This window comes from Ptychodera flava (assembly GCF_041260155.1).
Source record: "Ptychodera flava strain L36383 chromosome 23 unlocalized genomic scaffold, AS_Pfla_20210202 Scaffold_23__1_contigs__length_28996876_pilon, whole genome shotgun sequence".
Lineage (NCBI taxonomy): Eukaryota > Metazoa > Hemichordata > Enteropneusta > Ptychoderidae > Ptychodera > Ptychodera flava.
Genome location: NW_027248277.1, coordinates 20141334 through 20165936, shown reverse-complemented (window position 1 = coordinate 20165936; position 24603 = coordinate 20141334). Strand labels below are relative to the sequence as shown.

The 24603-nt window shown below is 38.3% G+C and overlaps 3 protein-coding genes across 4 annotated transcripts in view; 2 read left to right on the top strand and 1 right to left on the bottom strand.

The window, feature by feature from the left end:
* The window catches only part of LOC139123577 (uncharacterized), a 128660-nt gene that overhangs the window by 66778 nt on the left and 37279 nt on the right, over positions 1 to 24603 (top strand). The window lies entirely within an intron of this gene.
* On the bottom strand, positions 10384 to 13629 carry LOC139124291 (golgin subfamily A member 6-like protein 1). Its single transcript, XM_070690432.1, has 4 exons — positions 13616 to 13629; positions 13104 to 13220; positions 12617 to 12818; positions 10384 to 12215 (listed from the first exon to the last, which is right to left on the bottom strand). Exons 1-4 carry the CDS (start codon positions 13627 to 13629, stop codon positions 11982 to 11984), a joined length of 567 nt encoding a protein of 188 aa, XP_070546533.1. The 3' UTR covers positions 10384 to 11981.
* LOC139124290 (mucin-like protein) lies at positions 16522 to 21852 on the top strand. Its single transcript, XM_070690431.1, has 6 exons — positions 16522 to 16576; positions 16790 to 16984; positions 19360 to 19482; positions 20441 to 20569; positions 20751 to 20860; positions 21742 to 21852. The coding sequence occupies exons 1-6, from the start codon at positions 16522 to 16524 to the stop codon at positions 21805 to 21807; spliced, it is 678 nt and encodes a 225-aa protein (XP_070546532.1). The 3' UTR covers positions 21808 to 21852.

Sequence of the window (24603 nt, the reverse complement as noted above, 5' to 3'; positions counted from 1 at the left end):
ATTCTCATCACTGACAACTACTTGCTTATTGTTGTCATCTAAACTATGGTATGTATTATCACTTGATATAGCTATATCACATGGTCTGAAAGGCTTCTCAAACTGTTTGAATTTCAGGAACTTCTTGAATTTTCCCTCTCTGGTTATTATTTGTAATCTATTATTGTTTGTATCTGCAGTGACAATGTCTCTGTCTTTGTTTATGGCCACACCATAGGGATCATTGTACTGTCCCTCACCACTTCCTTGGCAGCCAATGGTCTTCACCAATCCTTTGATGACAGGTATGATGACAGGACAGCCTGGTATTGGTTGATCTCCTATTGTCATGGTAACTTGATATTTTCCATCCAATTGCCCAGCCACTGTAACTCTGTGTGTACCATCTCTGTTATCAGCTACATTGATGTCTTCCCATGATGCATCAGGTTTTCTTACCTTGGCTTTCATTTGTTGTTTTGTGATGACTTGTTTTCCTGTGGAATCTCTGGTTGTGATCAGTAGGTCTGCAGAGTCACCTTTCTGGAGTTGTTTTGGAATGTTTTCAACTGTACACTTTGACATACACACATCAGATTTCAGTATTCCCAGAATTCCATGCTCACAAAATTCATCATTTGGTGCAAATATGAAGTCTTCAGGTTCAAAGTTTGGTATAGTTTCCATGGTAATCAGTTGCTTGATGCGAGTGCTAATATCACCCTTTGGTGAGAGAAGTTGAGCTGCATTCCCATGATGCATCAGTGTATCTATATAATTGCCTGCGCTCTTATGTTACCATGTTTTAATTCCATCTCATCGATATCAGCAGCTGCTCTTTTATTTTCATTTTGTAATTGTTTTTCAGTTCATCTATCAGTCTCTGCTCTTCTCTCTTTATTTTCTTGATGATTTCTTCTGCTTTCATTCTCACCTTCCTTTCTTCTCTGCTGCACTGCTCTGTAAGATCAGTGTGTATCTGCTTGGCCACGGTTTTGTTCTTTTCAGCTTCCTGTTCTTCACTTTCAGTTTGTCAACCATGGCTTTCAATTCTGTAAGATACTCATCTGCTGCATCTTTCAAATCTCTGTGTACATGTTCTGGTATGCGGTGTTTGACTATGGTGCAGTTTGTACAGACAGGTATCTGACAGGTTTCACAGTAGAATTCAATTCATTCTTAGGATGGACACTGCAATATTCCACTGCTTGTAGTGTCAAAGGACTGGTTGACTTTGCTGTTTCATATTCTCCAATGGTCAAAAGTTGATGTATCCGTGTTAGTGGTAGATTTTTATGTGCCCTAACACAGTTGTCACAGAGATAGTGTTTGCATTCCACACACCTGTTAGTGGCTGTATTCTGTTGGCAGCCTTCACACTTGATCTCAGTTCCCTGCATTGACTCCAGTCGTTGCTTGAATATTTCAATCAGATTGCTCATAAAGAAGTTGCCTTTTATCGCTGGCACTCCTCCAACAGGAAGGTGATATCGCTGTCGGCATTCTGGACAGTTTAGAGATACAGTCTTCTCAACCAGTGTGACTAAACACTGCTCACAGAATGTATGCAGACATGGTAGAATTAGGAAACTTGAACTGCTCCAGACAGATGGTACAACACAGGAAATCTTCACCAATTTCTTCCAAAACTTTGCGTTGAGATGTAGCAGCCATTGTGCATAGGTGCGTCACTAATCCCAGTTGAGACACGTATGTACAGAGCTGATAGCAGCTAAGGCCCCTCAACAAGATGTTGCAATACTGTTCATGATGTCACATGACTCACCAACTGACTTTGGTATTGCAGTGAAGCAAATTCAGTTTTGATTTCATACATTCAGCTAGGGAGTTCTGAATGACCTACTTCTTTATCAGGCGATCCACATAGTATGATACAGATATGTGTCTGATGTTGGAGCTTGGTCACTTTTACAACAATGCCGGTGTAGACGGAGAAAATTTAAATTCAATTCTGGTAGTTGTGTAGCATCTAATGATCAATTATTGAACACAAGTAAGAGCTTTGGTTATTTTTGAATACAAAGTTTCAATGCAATTATTTCAAAAAAAAGGCTTTGTTATACTATAGACCATATGTCACTATGTCACACATAAGTTTATGTACAATGTCATGTACATAAATTATGCTGGATTGGAGCAGTGATAATTTATGCTACATCAAATTTTGATTCTAGTACAATCAAATGCCCAATGGATTTTGTCTTTCCTGAGAAACACCAAAACAAATAAAAGTACAATCACAGTTGTAAATTTATTACTGGATATTTTTCTCATCACAATAAATTATTAAAATATTATTGCACTGACAGATCATTTCTATATGTTAACATGTGTATTGTTTTGTCAAACTTTTCACAAAACTTTTTTTATTATTTCATCACTATAGAGCCTCTGTCAGATGTAATGGGTCACATAATCTGAATTTTCTACTCAGTAGATTACAGAATTAGATTTGAGTATCCTCATTCATACCAACTGATACACTATCCAACTGGAATATACTCTATAGACAGCACAAACAACAGTACACTTAACTACACCTGGAAAATGGAGCTGGTCCAAGCAGCTTGGAACGGAGTATTTCTAGTGGTCGTCAGCCAGGTCATGGAATCTTCCATTTACAGAACAGGGTGTTTAACTATGAAGACTTCCAGAGAATCATGTGTCAGATATCATTATGTCAGTACTTTTCTAACTATTCAAATTATATGGCGTGATCATTAAAATTCCTTGAAAGCACCTTCATCTAAAACCTTTAAGAGCGCATTAAAAAAAAAACAAAGGCATATAAAGAAAATTCCAGACACGGTTTTGAAGAATATTGTCAAGGCTTGTCAATGAAGAAATTCCAACCAGAAATCTTGCAGCGTGTTTGCATAAGGCGGGAAAAACCGGTTTTTGGAAGGTTCAGCAAAACGCTTGTCACGTAACTCCTATGCAAATAATGACCGTGCACAGTGCTTGGTCGGATAGCTGTATATCAGGGCTTTCAGAAAATGTATACTTTATTGGGGTTTGGGACGTGCTCAATTGAGAAAAAATAAAAATCTGAAAGTGTCTAAAAGGTATGTAGCTACCTTAAGCCACCCTGTCATTCCCATTTTGCAGTGCACAGGTCCTACAACTCTATAGAGAACAGTATGGATGGAATGATCGATTTGCAATCAAAAAGAAACGTCCGATTTTAGAAATAAGATGTAAGCTCATAATTAGAAATTCACCTCTTTCTAAACTTTCTGAGCCCTGGCCCCTCGTATGATGATTTACTGGCAGTGGGGAGTTTCTCTCAAAATATCAGACATGTACAAGAACATTAAAAACAGAGACTTGATGCAATAATTGATCATATCCCACAACTGCTTGTATACCATACCTATATACTCTAGCAATTTTACACTTATAGCAATCGAGATGCTGAAATTTCTGCGAATATACCAAAATATTCAAAAACTATGTGACATGAATTCTGATGGCCATCTGATGTTGAAATGTTGTATCCATGTAATTGTTCAATGTCTCTGAAAACCAGATTTCTAAGACAAGGTAAAATTGCATGTCAATCTATTCAAATGACCTGCTAAGTGGCTGTATGTTAATAAACGGTCAAGTACCTGCTTGAATGTAAGCTAAATCTACACAGCAAGTCTATTTATTCGAATTTCGAGAGAAAAACGCGAAAAATTTGGCCAATTTTGGAACGTTGTGTGCTCCGGTGGATGTTTTGTTGGTTGCCCAAGAATGCTGCATGCGGTAGAGTACTGGACTCTGCTTCCCTGAGAGTGACAACACTTTCTCACTCTAACTCTTCATCTCACTTTGCACATCAATAGTAGTATGAAACGATTTTATCACCTAACTTTCACATCTTAATCTCAAGTTAAATAAGTATTACTACATGTCCAAAAACTCAAACTCGGGTACTACTTTCCTTATACGATAGCACTCGGCATGGCAGTGACCTAATGTATGACCAAAGTACTCCGTCTGACGGTGAACTCACTAATGATCTCCACAAAATGTTCACTAATATTCAATACATAGGGAGCTAAAAGTGATATCTCACTGACCTTTCAAATCTGAAGCTCAACTTAGGCAAGCATCGCTGAGATCAAAAAACTCAAACTCAGGTACTTCTTTCTTTACGAACTATCATCCGGGGTAACTAAAGCACTCCACATGACAGTGAACTAACTGATATCAACAATGGTTCCACCAATATTAGAAAAAGTTCAGACAGAGCACAAAAAAACACAATAAAACAAACAATTTACTGCACTTTGGATTGACATGGGGTCACTGAGGGTCATTGACCTTACAAGTTCACTTGAGTAAAAGAGTTTTAGGCATGCAAGGCTTTGCTGTTTTTGGTTCCGATTAATATGGAGAAGATACCCGATTCTTTTGGAGCTAAATATCTTCTAGAAATGATGTTATACTCTTAGTTTTTTTTTTATTGGACTAGAGTTTATTTGCCTGTTGAGGCTTTTCATCCAAATATTGACCTGCTATATAGCTATATGTTAATAATGTGTGTATACCAAAAATTCGGCCAAGTTGGGAAGTTTGTGCGCTCCGGCGTATTTTTTTTCTTCGGGTGCTCAAAAACGCCCGCACACGGTCATGAGAGGGACAACATTTTCTGACGCTATATCCGCACCTCTCTTTACTCACCCATAGTCATTGGCTGAGAAAAAGTTCACTGGAGTAAAAGAGTTTTAGGCATGTAAGGCTGACCTGCTATTTGGCTGTATGTTAATAAAAGGTCTATTATACGCTTTCATGTAAGCTGCATCTCCAAAGCAAGTCTCTTTATCTGAATTTCAAGGGACAACCTCCGAAGATTTGGCCATTTCGGGAACTTTATAGTGCGCTCCGTCAGAAATATTTTTGTTCGTGTGCCTAAGAACGCCCGCACGCGGCCGAGTACTCGACTCTGCTTTCTTGTGAGTGACAACATTTTCATACGTTAATATAGTCTGGTTCCCTGACCCATTTCCCCGGTAGAGGGCGTGGGGAAATATAGGGTCGGGTACCGGCTAATGTAAACATGGACGCTATTGGTTAAAATAAAACAAGCTGTGATTGGATGAAAGTAATACTTGTAACTTTTTCTCATGTTTCTTGGGTTTCGCACTTTCTGGCTCACTTGACACCAACTTCTTGTTTGTACCACAAAGCCGTGGAGGTAGAAAGAAAGACTTTTTACCTACATGATATAGCCACTTTGATTTAGCACACCTCTTGATACTTTTAGAACGTCGACATGATGCCTGGCATTTTTCACGAAATTCGGACACCGTTTAAAACTCCTCACCTCTCTTTACACATACGTAGTCATGGACCTTACAAGTTCACCGGGAAGATGCTAGATTGTTTGGTAGTCAAAAAGGAAGTCAATTTATTTGAAGTTCCAGTGAAAGACTCAGAAGATTCGGCCAATGTGAGAATGTGAGCGCTCCGGTGATTTTTTTATCGTGGTGCCCAAGACCGCCCGCGAACACTCGACTCTGCTTCTTTGAGAGGAACCACAGGCGCTTGGCACATTCTGGGATAATGATTGTATTTAATACGTAGAATGTCTATACGATATGATTATTCAATAAAAGAATCACAGGACATGATATTAATGTAGGCCGAGTGCCTATGCGTTGCTGCCTGGCTCAGGCCCGGCGAACACACTGCATAATCATCTTATTTAAGGGAGCATTCGTTTTTTACAGGGAGGGGGGGGGCGGTGGAATTTGAGCGACAAATGAAACGTAAAAAGCGACCTCCCTCCGAATCAAATTTCTAAAATTTGACACCCCCCCTCAATTCATCAATTGTAAATGTGACCCCCCCCCCCCCCCCATGAAAAAAAAATTTCATCAGATTTGATTCATTACCCTTTGCACCCTGTGGCCCCGAGCTGAAAAAAATTCCTCACAATATACTAGAGTATCAACATTTTGGTGAAATGCCAAAATCAAATTTTTGCACACACATGAACTTGTAATTGCTCTAGTCTAATCAAGTACACTAATATCAATAATCAAGAGTACATAAATACACAGATTTACCTAGTTTTATATTGGAAAAAAAATTATTCATAGTTTCCTCATAGACAAGATAGTGAATCAACATTTCGGTGACATTCCAAAATCAAATTTCTTGCACAAACATCCACTTGTAACCACCCTAGTCTAATCAAGTACATTAATATCAATAATCAAGCGTACATAAATACACAGATTTAACTAGTTTTGTAAGGGAAAAAAATTATTCATAGTTTCCTCTGACAAGATAGTGAATTAACAATTCGGTGAAATTCCAAAATCAAATTTCTTGCTCACACATGCACTGGTAACTACCCTAGTCTGATCAAGTACATTAATATCAATAATCAAGAGTCTATAAATACACAGATTTAGCTAGTTTTGTATTTAAAAGAAATTATTCATAGCTTCTCATACATTATGAATAGAGGACCTGTGTATTTTCTATTTTGCCTTGGAGTTCTTGTGTGTTATCACTGTATACCTAGGGAGTCCAAGACGGGAGCTTTCCAGAGAGTGTTTTACTTTGCATGCTGCACTGGAAGGTTTGAGTGTCAGCGTGTGCTTTTTAAGTCAGATATTTCTCTATTTTGAGTTTTACTCAAGTCAGCAGATATGTAAAGAAACCGGTGAGTGGCAGAGATCGAACTTTAAGCGAATCGGACTGTTTATTTAAACCCTACGCATCCTCTACTTTAGTCGGTCGAACGAACATTGCTCACACAAGTGAAAGCCGTGCCGTATATTTGCAATATACGCACTGCACGCTGAGATGATAGTATCACCACAAGTTGAAAGCTGATCTTTCTGCAGCAAATTGTGTGTTAACTATGAACTTTATTCTGTTTATGAGTTCAGTCATATGTCTGAGATTGTCATGATATGTCTGAGATTGTCATGAGAACATTATTTATGATTGTTCCACTGAACTTTTGTCGATGCGCGGAGTTAGCAGAGGAAGACTTCAGATTAGTTCGGCATGTCCCGACCGGAAGTAAACAAAGATCTAAGATGGCTGCTCCCGTGGTAGCTGAACTGGACGCTGCTTAGCAGTGAATTGCGTGTGTTGTCGCCGACTTTCATGTGCAGACATTACACCGGACTTACAATTGTGCTCATCATCGAACATTAGTTAAAGTCGCGTGTGAACTATTTGTGTTTCCCAGCCGCGTGGTCAAGTCTGAGGTACCTCTGCGGTAATGTTAAGTTTTCCATAGAAATTGTTAAGCATTTAGAAAGGGTTTGAATAGAGTTTTTGTTCTGAAAGTGTGTTCGACTCCTGCCGTCGGGAGGTCGATCAGTACGGTTATTGTTACCATGGAGTAACATTTATAGTTTTGAAGTACGGTTTTACTATTTTATATGTAGACCCCAATATTTGACACAATATAGTAATATACAGAAGTTGTTTGTTACATTATATGACTGTGTTGGTTCCTCATTTCATGCCCTATGCTGTGTAGCCCTGCATACAGGTGTGTGCACATGTGTTCCCAGCATTATATGACCTCTACCACAGCCCTGCAATGGTCTTTGAAGAGAACTGAGGTCTCTGCGGCCTGGATCTGGACCGCAATGAAGACTAAACGGTCTTTTTGGCCGAAATTCTGCTCTATCGGGGCAAAATCCTTTCCCTGCCTATCTTCACCTCCTAACCGACCCCAGAAAAGATGCGATTAACTTCTCCTAACGTCCAAAACCGCTCATTTTCTGAAACATAACGTACTCGTCAAGTTGTTTACCCATGGAGATCCCCATTTTGAATCTCGCTGCAGAGACCCCCAGTTATCTCCACAGACCGTTGCAGGGCTGTGGTGGAGGCCGTATAACGCCAGGAACACACAGACCTGTACTCAGGGCTACATGCTCTGTTGCTGCTCTAGAGAGGTTAACGCCAGTCTCGGACTTGTTGGCCCTGCTAGAGAAATAAATTTGGCTGACCTTCGGTCGGTTATTATTCTGTCGTCTCGAAACATCTGTTACACAAGCAACATTTCGGTGAAATTCCAAAGTCAATTTTTTTTCCATAACTCAATACAAACCTTTGTAAAATTTGACCCCCCCTTCAATCATTGATTGTAAAATTTGACCCCCCCCCTAAAAAGCGGTTTTGTAAAAGTCACCCCCCCCTGATTTCCACCGACCCCCCCCCCTCCCTGTAAATAACGAATGCTCCCTAACGTGTATGACTTGATTATTCGATAAAGAATAACGGTACGTGATAGTACGTGATATTACTTTACATGTCAGCCAGCCTAACAGAGTGGCTGTAGCCGCCGGGCTTGGGCCCGATGAACACGCGATAGTCCACTGCTGCACAGAAGTAAACAGTGATATCATGTCCCGTGATTCTTTTATTGAATAATCATGTTGTATAGACTTTCTACATATTAAATACAATTATTATCCCAGAAAAGTGCCAAGCGCCTGTGAGAGATACAAGATTTTATGACACTAACTCCTCACCTCACTTTACAAATCCGTAGTCATTGACTGCAGAATTTCATCGGAGCCTTCAAAGAGTTTTAGGAATGCAAGGCGTTGATGCTTTTGGTTCCAATGAATTGAGAAAGATGCACTTGATTTTTCGTAGCTATTATGTCTTCTTCAAAGAATGTGGCACTTTTAGTTTTTAATTGGATAAAAGTTTACAAGCTTTTCATCCAAAATAGTGACCTGCTAGGTGGCTGTGTGTAAACAAAGCTCAATTATATGCTTGGATATAAGTAGCTGTGGGTCCATAGCTGTGGTGTTTTCAGACGGGATTCCTGCCTTTTACGGGCCGGTTTTGACTTTTCCGATTTTTAACCCCGCCACCGTGGCGGGGTTAAAATCGTAAAAGTCAAAACCAGCCCGTAAAAGGCATGAATCCCGTCTGAAAACACCACAGCTATGGACCCACAGCTAGGATATAAGCTGAATCTGCAAAACAAGTCTACTTAGCTGAATTTCGAGGGAAAAACCCTAAAGCTCGGCTAATTTAGGAAGTTTGAGTGCTCAGGCGGAATTTTCTTTGTTGGCATGCAAAAGATCGCCCGCACGCGGCCGAGTACTCGACTCTACTTCCTTGAGAATGAAAACATTTTCACACTTCTCTTTACACATACTTAGTCATTGACGTCAGAAATTCACCTAAGTATAAGAGTTTTACGCACGCAAAACGTTGCTGTTTTTGGTGCGATGAATTTTGGGAAATACCCGATTTTTCCTAGCGAAATGTCTTCTACAAAGAATATAACACAACGTTTTTTGATTGGATTGAATTTACCTACCTGTGGAGGCTTTTTATCCAAAAATTGACCTACAAGATAGCGTAATTATGTTGAAACAAGGTCAATTATATGCTTGCATATAAGCTAAATCTGTAAAGCCAGTCTATTCAAATTTTTGACAGAAAAAAAGGGAAATGCGGCCAATTTTGTGGGCACCGAAGGACTTTTCCTTTGTTCGGGTGAAATTAAAAGAACGCTCACTTCACTTTACTTTAAAGTTTTTATCACATATCTTTCACATCTTAATCTCACGTTACACAAACATTTGTGCATGTCAGAAAACACATGTAGTAAAAGGGGCATTCAATAGGTCAGTTACCCTTGTACATTTATGATAGCTCTTTGCACAGCTCCTTGATGGTATGGAAGTTATCTACCCGACTGCATAAAAAAGTCACCGTTATTTCATTTGGATGCACTATACACATGGTGCTTGTCAGATAGTGCACAAATTTTCAACAGCTCAGAAAAAATTCATCAGAGTTGTGTCAGAAGTGACAAGTCGTTCAATCAAACTTGTTACATTCTTGTCACTTAAAGATTTCTCAATGTCATCTTGGACTTTGACTATTGCCTTGTGGCTCTATTAGCCTCCCTGATGTACCGGTATGTATAGATTTTCTCATTGGTACTGTGCTTTCACCAATTTTAAGCGTCACAGTATTGTTCTCTGCAGTGTTTATTTCCATGAAACTCCTAAATCTGCGGTGTTTCTGTGACAACCTACCAGGCAACTGTCAGAACCCACCAGGTGATTCTGTCAGAACCAACTAGGTGATTGTGTCACCCACCAGGCCGTTCTATCAAAAGCCACAAGGTGATTCTGTTAGAACCCACAAGGCAATTCTGTCAGAACCATAAGGCTATTCTCTCAGAACCCACCAGGCGATTCTATGAGAACCTTCCAGGCAGTTCTGACTCTACTATATTTTATAGTTTATACAAGTATGTTTCATGTTTCAAAGTTTTTGCTTTATGATCTTGATACTCTTCGTTGAGCAAACCAGAAAAGACTGATTAATGACTGCTTTGTCACATAAACAGTGGTGCAAATAAAAACCACACAAACAAATGTAGAATTTAGAAAAATATTTTATATGTTCTAAAATTCTTTCCAGAGTATTAAGTGGACAGCATACAGACAATTCATCTTAAGCAAATATTTACAATATAATATCCACATTTAAAGTACACATTATTCTTTGCAAAGAAAAATATTTCTTACAAATGAAGATTTTGCTAACATTTTGCAAGTACTGGTACTATTCCGGTAACATTGTTTACAAAATACCATATTTTCAAAAAAAATACATTTATTTTTAAGTAATATGCAATTCCTGATAATCACTTTCTTAAGTAATAACAAATATCTCATCAATATTTCACACAAGTAATTTTGTGTTTGTCCTGCCAACCACCTCATTTGAATTTTTTCACCATATGGAATGGTCCTTTCACAAGTTACAAATCATTACCATATATGGCATTCTCATGTAGCCTTGGCTAGTCTATCATTTAATTACTGCCATATATGGCATTGCTATGTAGCCAACACTGATAACATCACCACTGACCAAATATGGCATCCTGAGTCAGCCTTTTCCTTATTGATTGCAAAAAGAATACCATATATGGTGTTTCTGTTTAGCATATCAAGGTCCTTTACGTTTGAAAATGTGTGAAATCAATTTTTTTATATTTCAATGTCATTTTAGAGCCATATTTGGCATCTAAAAGAATCAAAACATATTTTGATTCTGTGTATCACAATATTTTAATTCTGATACCAAAACAATTTAAAAAGAATACACCATGGTAAAAATTACTTAGGAAAAAAAGAAATATATTGCACACCTGTCAAATAAAAATGTACTTAAACATTGCCATCTCTGTGTAACACAGGGAATAAATTCTGCATTAATTTATAAAGAATTCAAAAGTGCAGTTGCCACTGTTCATAAACAAGGGACAAGAATGTGTTGTGATGTAAAAAAACATTTAAAAGAACAGACCTACTTCATGAGCTAATTCATGACAGCCCCAAAGTTTAAAAGTTCTCAGATAGCCAAATGTAACACAATAGCTCTATGCAAATGTTGGAAGTCTTACAGAACATGTGTAGATTGTGGATGTTTGGCTTACATTGTATCAACACAATTTAGCAGACACACAATTCTACATTTGGTACGAAGTACAGACTTGCAGCAGTATAGTATCAGCTTTCTCCTCTTCTCAAGAGACATGCTTGACTAGAATCAAAGAAGATGAACTTCTCTTCACAATCTGCTGCCCCTCTTTTGATGAACTGCCTAATACCTCCTGGCCTTTTACTAAGTTTTTGTTCATTATTTACTTTTAAATTACTCTTCAGAATCACATTTGGCAGAATACCATCATTAGGCAATATGACAACCTTTCTTGGTAATCTGCCAAAACATTTTGGCAAAATGCCAAACTTTTTCTAGCTAACTGTCAGCATGTCTTGGAAGAAATGAAGAAGCCAAAATGTTGATATTTTGCTGTTATATGTCACTCTCCACCCTTCTTCTTGGTTCCAGAACCTTCAGCTTTCGTTGCGTAACCTGCTGGCTTTGGCAAGATGCTAACTTTTCTTGCTAACCTATTTGTCACCGCTACAGAGTACGGGGATAGTGAAGACATTGCTCTGTAAAAGCTACATGACGATACAAACTTTACTTTGTGGACCTTGGAGATTTACTTTTCTGTTTGGCACGGCGCTGTTTGCTCTTTTCTCTCGGGCATTCTGTCTCATTTGCTCTGACTGTAACTTGACCAACTGTTCTTGCAGCTGCATGACAATGTGGTAATTGTCCTGCAGTTTGCTGTTCTGAGATCGGAGTTCATTTTTCAAAATATCAATCTCCCCACGGAGCTTCTTCTCTCTCTCCTGCATGATAAAAATTCAAAATTTGATTATTTTTGATTATTTGAAATCAAAATTGCAGTTAACAGGATCCATCTCTGTCAATGGAACACCAAGCAGTATTTTTGTTAACAGCACTACCTATACCTGGTAAAATGTACCAAGGTTCCTAAATCATGGTACCAGAATTCCCCGTGAGGTAGAATGCACCTACGGGACAGATATTCAGACTCTCAAACTTTTACAATATTCCTTTGACCCACCAGTCAATTCAAACTCTGCAACTACCACACAATACCAAAATGATAATACGAATATTGATAAAATAATATCAATAATGTACCTTATTCTTCACCATACACTGACGAATTATGGGAAAGAAGAAAGCATCTATGACTGGGGTAGTAATACAGCAAAATACTTACCTCTGCCAGTCTTTCTGCTTCCACATGTACCTGTTGTTGATGGTACAATTTGTGCTCTTGAAGCTGTTCTAACATTTCTTCAGCTCTTCTTTTCTCTAGCATAACTTTATGTAATTCAGCCTTCAACTGCTCATCTTGTTGGTACATGGGCTGCGCGTGCGATCTGCTTGGTTCTTTCAGAACGCCATCAATGGTCCAAGAGCTGCAAGGAAAACATACAAAAATTTCAGAAGATTTTTTAAGCACAAATTTCCCTTCCTGTGAGACTAAACCTGTTGCACAGGGTATGAGGTAAGGTTTAACCAAATCAGACTACACTTATCATTCCATTACAATAAATCAAAATTCACCTTCCACAGCCTTTTTCAGAGTTAGACCAACAGATTATACCCTGCAACACTGATGTGTGGTTTTGATACAAAAATGTACCAGATTATTTCGAAGACATCAAAAATATTTCTACAGTGGGCAGCAGTTGCACACTTACCTTGTTCTGGCTCTCCCTCTCCCAGCTCTCAACCTGTTCAGCGGTCTTTGACCCTGTACTCCAGTTGGTGTCTTTGGTTTATGGTAAGGGGACGGATTGGATATTTTTGCGGAGGGACTGCAAAGAAAAAAAGAACAATTTGGCTCAAATTGTGGATGTCACATACATTGACTATTTCATATAGTCGAGAAGGATTGCACATTTGACTTCTTTAACTGAGTAGCCAATTACATTAAATTTACCTAGGAAAAAGGCAGTAAGACTCATACTGACCTGCATGTAATGGTTTTGGAATATTATTTGACTTCTTTAACTGAAAGCCAATCACATTAAATGTACAATGGAAGGGGGCAATAAGCCTCATATTGACTTGTATGTAATGGTTATGGAATATTATTTGACTGCTTTGTAACAAATCACATTAAGTGTTCAAAGGAAGGCAGCAGTAAGACTGTTATTGACTAGTATATATTGGTCATGGAATATTATTTGACTTCTTAGTGGCCGATCACCTGAGATATACCATGGAAGGAGGCAGTCAGAATTGTATTGACTTGCATGTAATTGTCATGGAGTATTATTTGACTTCTAAGTAGCCAATCATATTAAATGCACCATTGAAGGAGGCAATTAAAAAATCATGTTGACTTATATGTAATGGTTATGGAATGTTATTTGACCCTTCAGTGGCCAATCATATTGCAGTTCAAATGACAGAATAATACTCATAATGACCTGTGTATAATAATTTTAACACTGAGAAGGGTATAAAAAGCTTATAGTCCAAAAGTATATCTACAATGTCCATTGTGCTACTTTGCAATGTGATGTCCTTACACAAAATATTTTCTTCCTACCAACAGGGAACTACCCTCCAATATTTAGCAGTGCACTTCCAAGTCGATTGGAGATGAGAACAAGCAAAGACTATTCAATGACTCTTGATGCTTCTGATATGAATGGGAATCCAATCAGCTTTGCTGTGTGGAGTAATTTTGTACCACAGGACTCTATCCGTAAGTTACAGCCATATCTTGCCTGCTTCCCTACAATACAAGAAAACTTGTGATGCTTGAATGTAAATCTTGACATTCAGTAAAAATCCCAACAGAGCAGTATGAATTCTTTTATAATGTGTATTCGCCACCAACACTACAGACAAATTTATTTCAGGGAACAATTCTGATAGTTATGTAATGAACTTATGAGGGCGCTGTTTAAAATGGTCCAGAAACTTGAATTTGCACGGCATTTACTGCACTGATGGGTCATGTCCACCGGGCATATCGACACTCACACATGTTTATGTTGATTGAATGTTGTAATTAAGAGAAAGTGAGAGTAAAGTTGATACCTTGTGAGATAAAATAATGCAAGAAAATGGTGCAGTTGGCTTTAAATGGTTGAAAAGCTGATCAAAGTTTCACAATAATTGTAATCCACTTGTCTGAGGGTAGCTTTTATGATAAAGTAATACAAACATTCCGTGTAGGAAAGCATTGCACGGTTGTAGATTTGTTAGCTGAATCTTGCTGCCAACATGTGATGTGGTAATTGCAGCTTGTTGTCTGAGCTGTAAAGATGTCTTTTGCTGTTTGTCATTGTAACATTTGAAGTCGCCTGCTAAGTTTTTTGTGTCGGTACTGCATGTGTAGTGGAAAGAAAGAAGTCTAGATGTGTGGACAAATGTGTATTTTTGCATATTAATGAGAAACAGTGATGTAATATTGTTTGTCCCTGTGCTAGGTTTCTTCATCTGACAAACTGTTGACAGAAAGAATGATTTTTTTTTTCCTTCAGGCGGATCAGAGTTCAGCTGGACACCAGAGCTTCCTGTCAATTTGAGTACTCCCATTGTGTGTATTTCACGGCAAGTGACGGCAGTGGTGCTGCCATATACAGCCCAGACGTGTGGATATGTGCCTGTCAAAATGGCGGCAACTGTACTTTTGGTGAAGGTGATAATTTTGAATATCAACCCACAATCCAGGTGAACAACAACTCTTAACACATGCATAACTTTACCCTTTGCACCCCGACCCCCTGGTACTCTATGACGTCATCAAACATTTATGTCCCAGCCGGGTTCAAAGGGTTAAGATAGTATGTGCCTCAAAAGTGAAATACTTGTACTCAAACTTCCTTAATGAATCTTTAAACATGAACTTTAAAATTGTACATTTTCTTTCGAGATGCACTTACAGATGTTTAGATTGTGACATATCCACCTTTGCTCGTTCTTTGTTATTATATTAGCTGCTAGTCTCCTCACTACCTCTGAACCACTGTCATAGAAGATTACGTTGAAATCTGGCACTTTGCAGGAGCCAATCAGGTTGCATTTTAAAATACAATACAGGAATCCATAAAAAAGTTGTGGTTGTAAACCTCTTTCAGATTGGTTGGCTGTCGTAGCTGATGCATGAGATTTGAACAAAATCTTCTTTGGCAATGGTTCAGACGTTGTTACGTGACTTGCAGCTAATGAGAACAGCAAAAGTGGAAACATTGCAATCTGTACATCTGATTTTAATCTGATTGTTACAAAGCATGCTTCTCAAAAAGATACTTTCATTGTTACCATATTCTTAGCCATTTCCGAGTTTTCTAGGTGATATCATGTTTTCTGATCATCCAATCATTATAAAGGGACCCCCCCCCCCTGGCTACAATCCACAAAATTGTAGCTTAGTCTGGTTCCCTGACCCATTTCCCCGGTAGAGGGCGTGGGGAAATATAGGGTCAGGTACCGGCTAATGTAAACATGGACGCTATTGGGTTAAAATAAAACAAGCTGTGATTGGATGAAAGTAACACTTGTAACTTTTTTTCATGTTTCTTGGTTTCGCACTTTCAGGCTCACTTGACACCAACTTCCTGTTTGTACCACAAAGCCGTGGAGGTAGAAAGAAAGACTTTTTACCTCCATGATTTAGCCACTGTGATTTAGCACACCTCTTGATACTTTTAGAACGTCGACATGATGCCTGGCATTTTTCAAGAAATTCGGACACCATTCTATCCATCGAAATCAATCGTCGTTCACAGTTCCCACAAAGTTTGCTTTCAATTAGCTGTAATATCGCAGCAGTACTTGTGGCGTGTATCGAACGTGCTCTGGTCATTGGGGTCACGCCAGAGTCGGCGATGACCTCAATGACCCTAGCGCGTTCGATACACGCCACAAGTACTGCTGCGATATCACAGCAAGCCTTCAATCACCTCTATTTCCCCGTACTTCTGGATTAATCCTTTCAGTTTATGTTTCCCGTCTCGTGTGCCAATGTTTTTGGTTCGGATACCAGTGTTCGAACATAATTCTGATCCAGTCGAATATTTCTTGGTAGCAGCCATATTTGTTGTAGCATGTTCTGTCAGGTGACTAACCTCCGCCATTTTGAACAAAATTCTGTTCAAGATGGCTACCCAGTACCTGACCCTATATTTCCCCACGCCCTCTACCAGGGAAATGGGTCAGGGAACCAGACTAATTGTAGCTTTGACTTGTGATATTTTCCATAGTCATCAATTTAAATTAAGTATAAGCTGATGTGTGCGATCAGTAATGAACTTCATACCTATTCCATGTAAATGTTTTGAAAGGCCCAATTATTGTCATGGCATATTTGGACCTCAATACTATGAAATAGCGGTAACAGAGTTAAAAATCATGTTTGTCTCTTCAGAAGGTTACTACATTGCTGACTGTGATTGTGCCAACGGATGGACTGGCAGGTTCTGTCAGGAAGACAAAGACGCTTGCCTGGATTATCCTTGCTATCAAGGAGTGAACTGTACGGATATGCCGGCTGGCAGTGCAGAGGAATACCAGTGTGGACCGTGTCCTGACGGAATGGTTGGCGATGGCATAAAATGTTTTGGTGAGTTTTTCTCATGCAATGAAGTGAAATCGCCTTTCGAGAATGCAGCAGTCAAAAAAAGTCAACTCACATCCAAAATGTTTATCTGTAGAATGGGTCAAGACGTAGGTGCAAACTTCCACTGAAGCATGTTGAGAAGTATTACATGTAATTGACAAGTTGAAAATTTAATTATACCAAGGAATATGAAGTTATAGGGTATAATGGCAGTGCAGCCAGGCAGCTATAGTGAGAGAAAGTCTTCAGCAAGCTATTATATTTTGCACCAGGTCACAATGATCAACACAGAGTGCCAGGTCATTGTCAAGTCAAAGATCACAATAGGTCAGCTGAGGTCAAATGTTGTCCCATTGGAAATCTTACAAGTCGCTTAGTTCAGCGTGTTCATTTTTAGCCGGATGCTAAATTGACCGGCTACTTCATATTTTGGCGGACTACTTTTGGTACTGTTTCGCTCTCTAGCCCCGAAATTCTGGTTTTGATAACAATATTTTGATTTTTTGGTGGTCTTGCAAGCCGGAAATAATATTTCAGAAGTGCCGATGTGGCTATATGTAGTCTAGCAATTTACGCGGTGAACTTGTTGCAGCAATCAGCGAACGTGTTGGGGAAATCGCTCTCGAGGTCAACCCTGCTTTCCCGATCACAGCCCGAATTATTCCGACGTTCACATCGGGTATAGCCGAACATTGGACTAACATACAAGTACGTAATGCCCACGAATAGCCGACCGATTTCCGAATGAAGCCGACGTTGTTTCGCTCAAACGCGGAAGAGAAAGTCGACGCTTGAGAGCTTTGGTTTTCTGCGTAAGAATAGGGTCTTGTCTGATGGGTTTGGTAGGTTTTTGATCAAATCTAAAGCGACCAAAAGTTACTGAGTCTCATTTTTCATACTTTTGAAATGCCATGTCAATCCATCGATGGTCGATCACAATGTCAATATTCAACTCAAGTCGATCGACATCGCGTTTTGTGGAGGGGCCGTGGTTGTGTGGATCGCGGAAGAGAAAGTCGACGCTTGAAAACTTTGATTTTCTGCGAAAGAGTAGGACTTTTTCTGTTGGTTTTGGGAGGTTTAAGATCAAATCTAAATGAACAAAAAATTACTTGGTCTCACTTTTCGCCGGGACTATTCGTACTTTGAAACGCTACGTCAATCACAGTGTCAAATTTCAGGTCGACCGATATCGCGTTGTGTGTACTGTGTTACAATTGACTGCCGGTGCTTTGTACACATACGGTGTAGTACAGGTTGGCGTTCGGTGTCGTTAGTATGGGATTTTATCAAACATGAACACTGAAATTTAGCTCTCTTTTTCAATTATATTCAACATCACAAAAAAATCAATAATCAGCTCGCGGATTCGTTTTATTGTGTAATTTAATAGTACAGTGAATTGAAATCACTGAAAATTGTGTTCCTATCCTATATTTTCATTGAATTGAATAAACTGTTTGATTTTACTGTATCTTCAGTCAAGTTTATTTAAATCAGTAAAAGACTTTGTACAGCCAGACTGGTCAGGATTCTAGCGGATCGTTTTCTGGGTTGTGAAAACCCCTATCTAAGATGTATTTCAAAATGTTTGTTCAAGTCATGAGCTAAATATAATTCTAGACAACAGTCTGGTGAAATTTTGCTATTATCCTCGCCAACTGAATGCAGTTGACAGGCCCAAGTGATATCAAATTAATTTTTCTGACTTTTTTTAAAACTTTATCCAACGAAAACATGTTGTAATTAATTGTGATAATGATTATTCTGTATGCTGAAATGGTTTTTCATACTGTACAAGAATGCAGGAAATTACTCCAAAATGTCTTAAAATTTAAAAATTACTTGTGTGTATGTTGAAATAGCTTTTTATACACTATAAGAATGCATAAAATTGCTCAGAAATGTCTTCAAATTAAAAAAAAAATCCTTAACACCTTAACACTCTTATGCTGAAATGGTCTTTCATACAGTACAAGAATGCATGCAATTACTCCAAAATGTCTTCAAATTTTAAAAATTTCTTGCACACAGGGGAACCCCCTCCCTCAAACCCTCTCCTGTGTGTATGTTGGAATAGCCTCTCATACACTGTATAAAAATGCATAAAATTGCTCAGAAATGTCTTCAAGTTCAAATTAAAAAAAATACTTAACCCCCCCCCCCACCCCCCGCCCGCCCAGGAACCTGGTTGCACACAGAAGCTAATCGCCTACTTTTCTAAATTTTCCGCTTACTTCAAAAATTTTTGAGAACCTATTAGTTGCACATCATTTCAAGCATCAGAGTTCAGTATTTGAAATAGGGCTGTATGCGGCAGTAAGACAGAAAACTAGCTTCCTAGGTTATAACCTTAAATGTTTTTTACTGTATTTCAGATGACAATGAGTGTCTGAGTGAACAAGGTACTTGTAACCAGACATGCATCAATACACTAGGATCTTACTATTGTGAGTGCAGGCAAGGATTTCATCTCAATGAAGACAAACACTCTTGTGATGGTAAGTACCGGTATACAAGTGAAAACATGGTAGTCTAAACAAGGCATACTTTCTGTTGCATTTTGCATAACCCTCCCGCTACATGATATCTTCGGTTCTCTCCAAAAGATTTTGATAGTTGAGGTGGATAGTTCTATTATGATACTGCAGGGGTGTCAGGGTGCCGCTTTTGAGGATATCTATGTGACCATGTCATTCCCAGGGTTTTTGCCAAATAATCACATGGTCATGCAGATGCTGTTTTTACATAGATAATGTGTCTGTGATTTGAAAGAGGTGGGGACATATGTCTGAAAAGCAAGAAAAAAATGTTGACGCACAGCAATTTGCGGCAGCCAAACCAATGACAGTCATAATCTCTTGCAATAATTTTGCACTTTGTAAAGACGTTCACTTTGGAAATAAAATGCAGAAAAAGTTGGGTCTACCATGTTTCAAGGACTTTAGTCACCTACTACCGTAGATTTACAGTAGCCTATCACAGATTGTCACTCAGGTGCCCCTGCATAATCAAGTGAGCCACCAGTGCTTGTATAGATTACTGAATTTCTGTATAAACATGCTTGTGGCTGAGATACCTCTTCTATAGTATTTGCATAGACCGAGTATCCTACACAACACTGCAAATCCTACCTGAACTCCATTGGGAAAATTTTGTTTATACCAGAAGCTTCAAAGTGATATTCGAGCCCCCAAAATTGGTAGATGAAAAAAATATTTTAACCCTTTCACCCCCAGTTCCCTGTATACAGGTCCAACTTTACCATAGAAAACAATGGATTTGGGACAAACCATGGTGGTGAAAGGGTTAAAAATTTGAAAGGCTGAATATCTGTCCCTGAGACACTGTACCTGTATAACGGAGGGATGAAGTAATGTTTCCCAGTTTATTTAAAATACCAACCCTAGAATGGTTGATTTTACAAATTTTACAGAACAATCTTTTCTTTGCTTGCAGACATTGATGAGTGCAGTCACCATGGCAACCGGTGTGCAAGATACGCAAGGTGCATCAATTTACCAGGATCTTTTGACTGTCAGTGTCTCCCAGAATACCATGGCAACGGATTTGTCAAGTGTATTGAAGGTATGACAAAATAATTTTTTATGTGACCTGTAACAATATTTTGAGATTTTTTGCTTCAAACCAAATTTTACTGAATACACCCCTGCAAAATACCAAGGATAACAGGGTATTACGCATTTATTAACTCCTGAAATGTGATAGGTCATGTTTCATGTTTCATATTGACGTTTCTACTTCCCAGCTGTGAAGTATGGTGCTACATTGGTATTTCCATACCTGACTTATCAAGATGACTTGGAAAATCAGGACAGCGATGAATTCAAGGAATTAGCAGAGATAATAGAAGCAAGTGTGAGTGTTGAATTCTTTCCTGTACAGTCATGCTCTGTAAGATGTCATTTTACCGATACATCCAATAAGCAACAAGTAAAGGTAAAGATGAAATGTAGAAAAGGTGATGTCATAAAATACCTTCATGGTCACCAAACAGATTGTTAAATGCAAGACACAGAGTTCAAATTTAGACTGCACTAATTTTAGAGATCAAGTCTAAACAGTTCAAGTAAAATATTCTACATCAATATCTGAACATTCGAGATATTTGATGGTTAAGGTAGTATGCACCTCAAAAGTGAAAGACTAAAATTTTGCTCAAACATATCCTAAATGAAACTGTCAACCATTTTCTTACCAAATCAATGATAAAAATCAGGGGTCGCCGTGATAATTTTGGAACTAGTGAAACAATTTGGCCAGCATTTTACGACATTTGAAATTCAAAATGGCTGCCATCCCTGTGTTAACTCCATGGGAGAAAATAAATTTTTAATTTCAAGAAATTAAGATGGTGAAAGTTTTTCTTTTTCCAAGAGCTTTAAAATGAACCCCGACAAGTGGTAGATCAGAAAAGAAATGTAGAAATTTGAGAGTCCAAATATCTATCCCGAGGTGTATTCTACCCTATGTGGTGTTGCCATGCAGCAAAGAATATACATGGGAAAGACTGCATTTGCTGTTTTATGGTGACACATCTTTGGATTCAGACAGGCATACAATCAGTCAGGAAATGTAAATATCTCAAGTTGCATTATTGTACTGTTGTTTAAGTTATTTCATAATTCTGTTTGATATTTTGGTTATTGTCACTTGCATGCCATTACAGAATAGCAAAATCATTCAGTTTATTGCCAATAAAAATTATAACTTTTTCATTTCTTTTATTCATTGATCAGCTAAACAAGACTTACAAGGCCTTGGAGGGTTTATTGGGTCAAAGGTCATCAAGTTTGAGTAAGTAACAGAGATTGGTAGTTAGACAGTAAAGAGAGGCTGGAAGAAATGAGGACATGATTATAGATAGATACACAGGCAAATAGATTGCCAGACAAACTGATAACGAGAAAAAAATGAGAAACAGAATAATACATAAAACAGAGTGAAAACAAAGAAAGTTTAGTTACTGTATTGGTAATTGAGCATGACAAATGGCTGAAACAAACTTGTGATAATAATAGGGATGGACCATTCATCATGGAAGGGTGGGTAACAAAATGGAAAAAATTGAGGGCAAAGAAATAATTCTCTACAGCCATGCTGATTTAAAAACATGCATTCACATGAAGGTTTCCTACAAAAGGTGTGCAAATCCATGTAAAAATGTTTTGCATGTAGTGCAAATTTCAAAAAATAATGTGCCAAATTTGGAATTGTAAGATGTTTACATGATAGCATCTTAACCACCCCCTCCCAAGATCTGATGGTCCATCATGCATGGGGAAGGTTCTTTGTATTTTAGCATAGGATCATTTGATTGATAGATGTCAAAGTATAAATATCATATGACTTGTTAAGTGCTATAATTTTCCCCACCAAAATTTGTGTCAAATTTTACAACTTTTTGTGATTTTTTCTTCGATTTTTTGATAATTTTGGACCAAATGGACATCATTTTTCATTGGCTACAATTTTTGACCAAACTTTATGGGAAATCTGAAAAAAATTAACAGTTATATTCTATACAAGTGACAAAAATTGACTTTGGCACTTAGAGGTTTTACAAATACTCAATTTTTCTATATGAAATTTTTCATTGTAGACATGGTAGTGTGGTGTCGCACAGTGAGCTAGCATTTGACATCGATACCAATGTGGATATATCTGATGTGGAAAGTGCATTAGAAGACGCTATCCAGTGTGACGGTAGTACATGTTACATGAACAATGAAGAAGTCCCTGGACTTGAAGTTGATAGGCATAGATCTGTGGCTGGTGGTAAGACGTCTTCAAGACATTGTTTATTGTCGTGATACGTATATGGCTTTCTATTATCAGTGCAGTAAACTTGTGGAAAATGCGAATCAGATATTCTGCCATTTAGTTTTGAAAAGTTGCCAGTCAGACGTCTTCAAGAATTTGTGTATCTTTGTGTTATACATATTAGACATTCTATTATTGTTGCTGTAAACTTGTGGAAAATACCAACCTGACATCCTGGGAGGTAGTTTTGAAAAGTTTCTTACCCAAGTAAAATAGTGACTGCCTTCGTAATCATATCTCACTGATTCCTCTGTATACTTAACCTCTGACCTTTCTGATTAACCAAACCAAAAATCATTTAGTATTTCAATCTTCCCACCCGCCAAGTAACCATAAAATTACACCTGCCCAGCAAATAACTTATCTTGTATGACTTTGTAAGAAATGGTAAGCACTGATGCTCAGAATATTATGTTATGTATTTTGAAAAATTTCAACAGTTTCTTTTTCTTTGAATGGTTTCTTGATTTCAGATTTGGATGAGTGTGTGTTGGGAGTTGATGACTGTCACCCTCTCTCAACAATTTGTATCAATCTGAACGGTACTTTTACCTGTGAATGTCGTGATGGATGGAGGCCGTACAGCTTGCCAAAATGTGTGAAGGTAAGTATCGTGTGTTTTTTCTTCAGAGACAGCTGTGATGTAGCTTTTGAAAAATGATGGTTGTGTTGTTGTTGTAAATATTACCAAGAGAAGGACCAGCAGAATGAGCTTGTGTTCTAGATTAGAAGTCATTTCTGCGCCTTCCTCTCAGTTTTAAGAACATACGAAGATTTACAGTAATATTTAACAATCAACAGGGTTTTCAGTGAATACATGCAGCAATCAGACAGAGAGAAAACTTGACTAGACTAAACCTGGAATTCGAATCGACCAAGGTACAAACAAATCCATGTGCACAGACGCACATGCATAGATATGCCTGTATTTCCATTCGCGTTACTGAGCAAACATGCATTTGTTTGTACTGTGATCATGTGATCCCTTGGGCATAATGAGTGTGCAAAATATTGCGCTGCCTTTTTATTGGAGTAGAACCATTGTCGGCTAATTGTATTAGTCAGACAGAAAGGTAAATAGAGAGATACTATAGATAGATCAATGGATGGATGGAGGGAAGGAGGGAGTACATGCAAACTAAGGACAGATAGGGAAGAAGACAAAGATGACTGGCAAAAGTGGAAAATATTTTTTTTTTTTACTTTTGAACAGATATTGATGAATGTGCAGAGACTTTGAATTGTACAGCTCCCAACACTGTCTGTGTCAACAAACCTGGAAGCTTTGCATGCAACTGTCAAGCAAGTCACATGGGTGATCCACTCTCAGCTGAAGGATGCTCCAGTAAGTACACCTCTCAGTCTGAACTGTGAGGGCGCTCTGTGGAAGGTTTATGCTATTGGCATTGGTGACCTAGCATGAGAAATGCACATGAATATTTTCGCCTCAAATCATATGAAGAAACAGGTCCGTACTTGTTACCAAATCATGACACGTCCCAAGCTGAAATATGCTTTCCATTATTCTCTGCCATTTTTTGTCAAGATATGGGAGGAAATATAATTCATCAGTGACACATTTTAGTTTTAATTAACAGATATTTGTAACTCAAATCCATGTTTCAATGATGGTACATGCACAGCTGTTGAGAATGGATTTACTTGTCTGTAAGTATCTAGCTATGTCCTTCGCTCTTTTATCTTTAGCTTCATTTGTATCCAAACTTTGGTTCCATGTTACCAATTTTGTGACTCAATATACAGGAATATTGGTTACA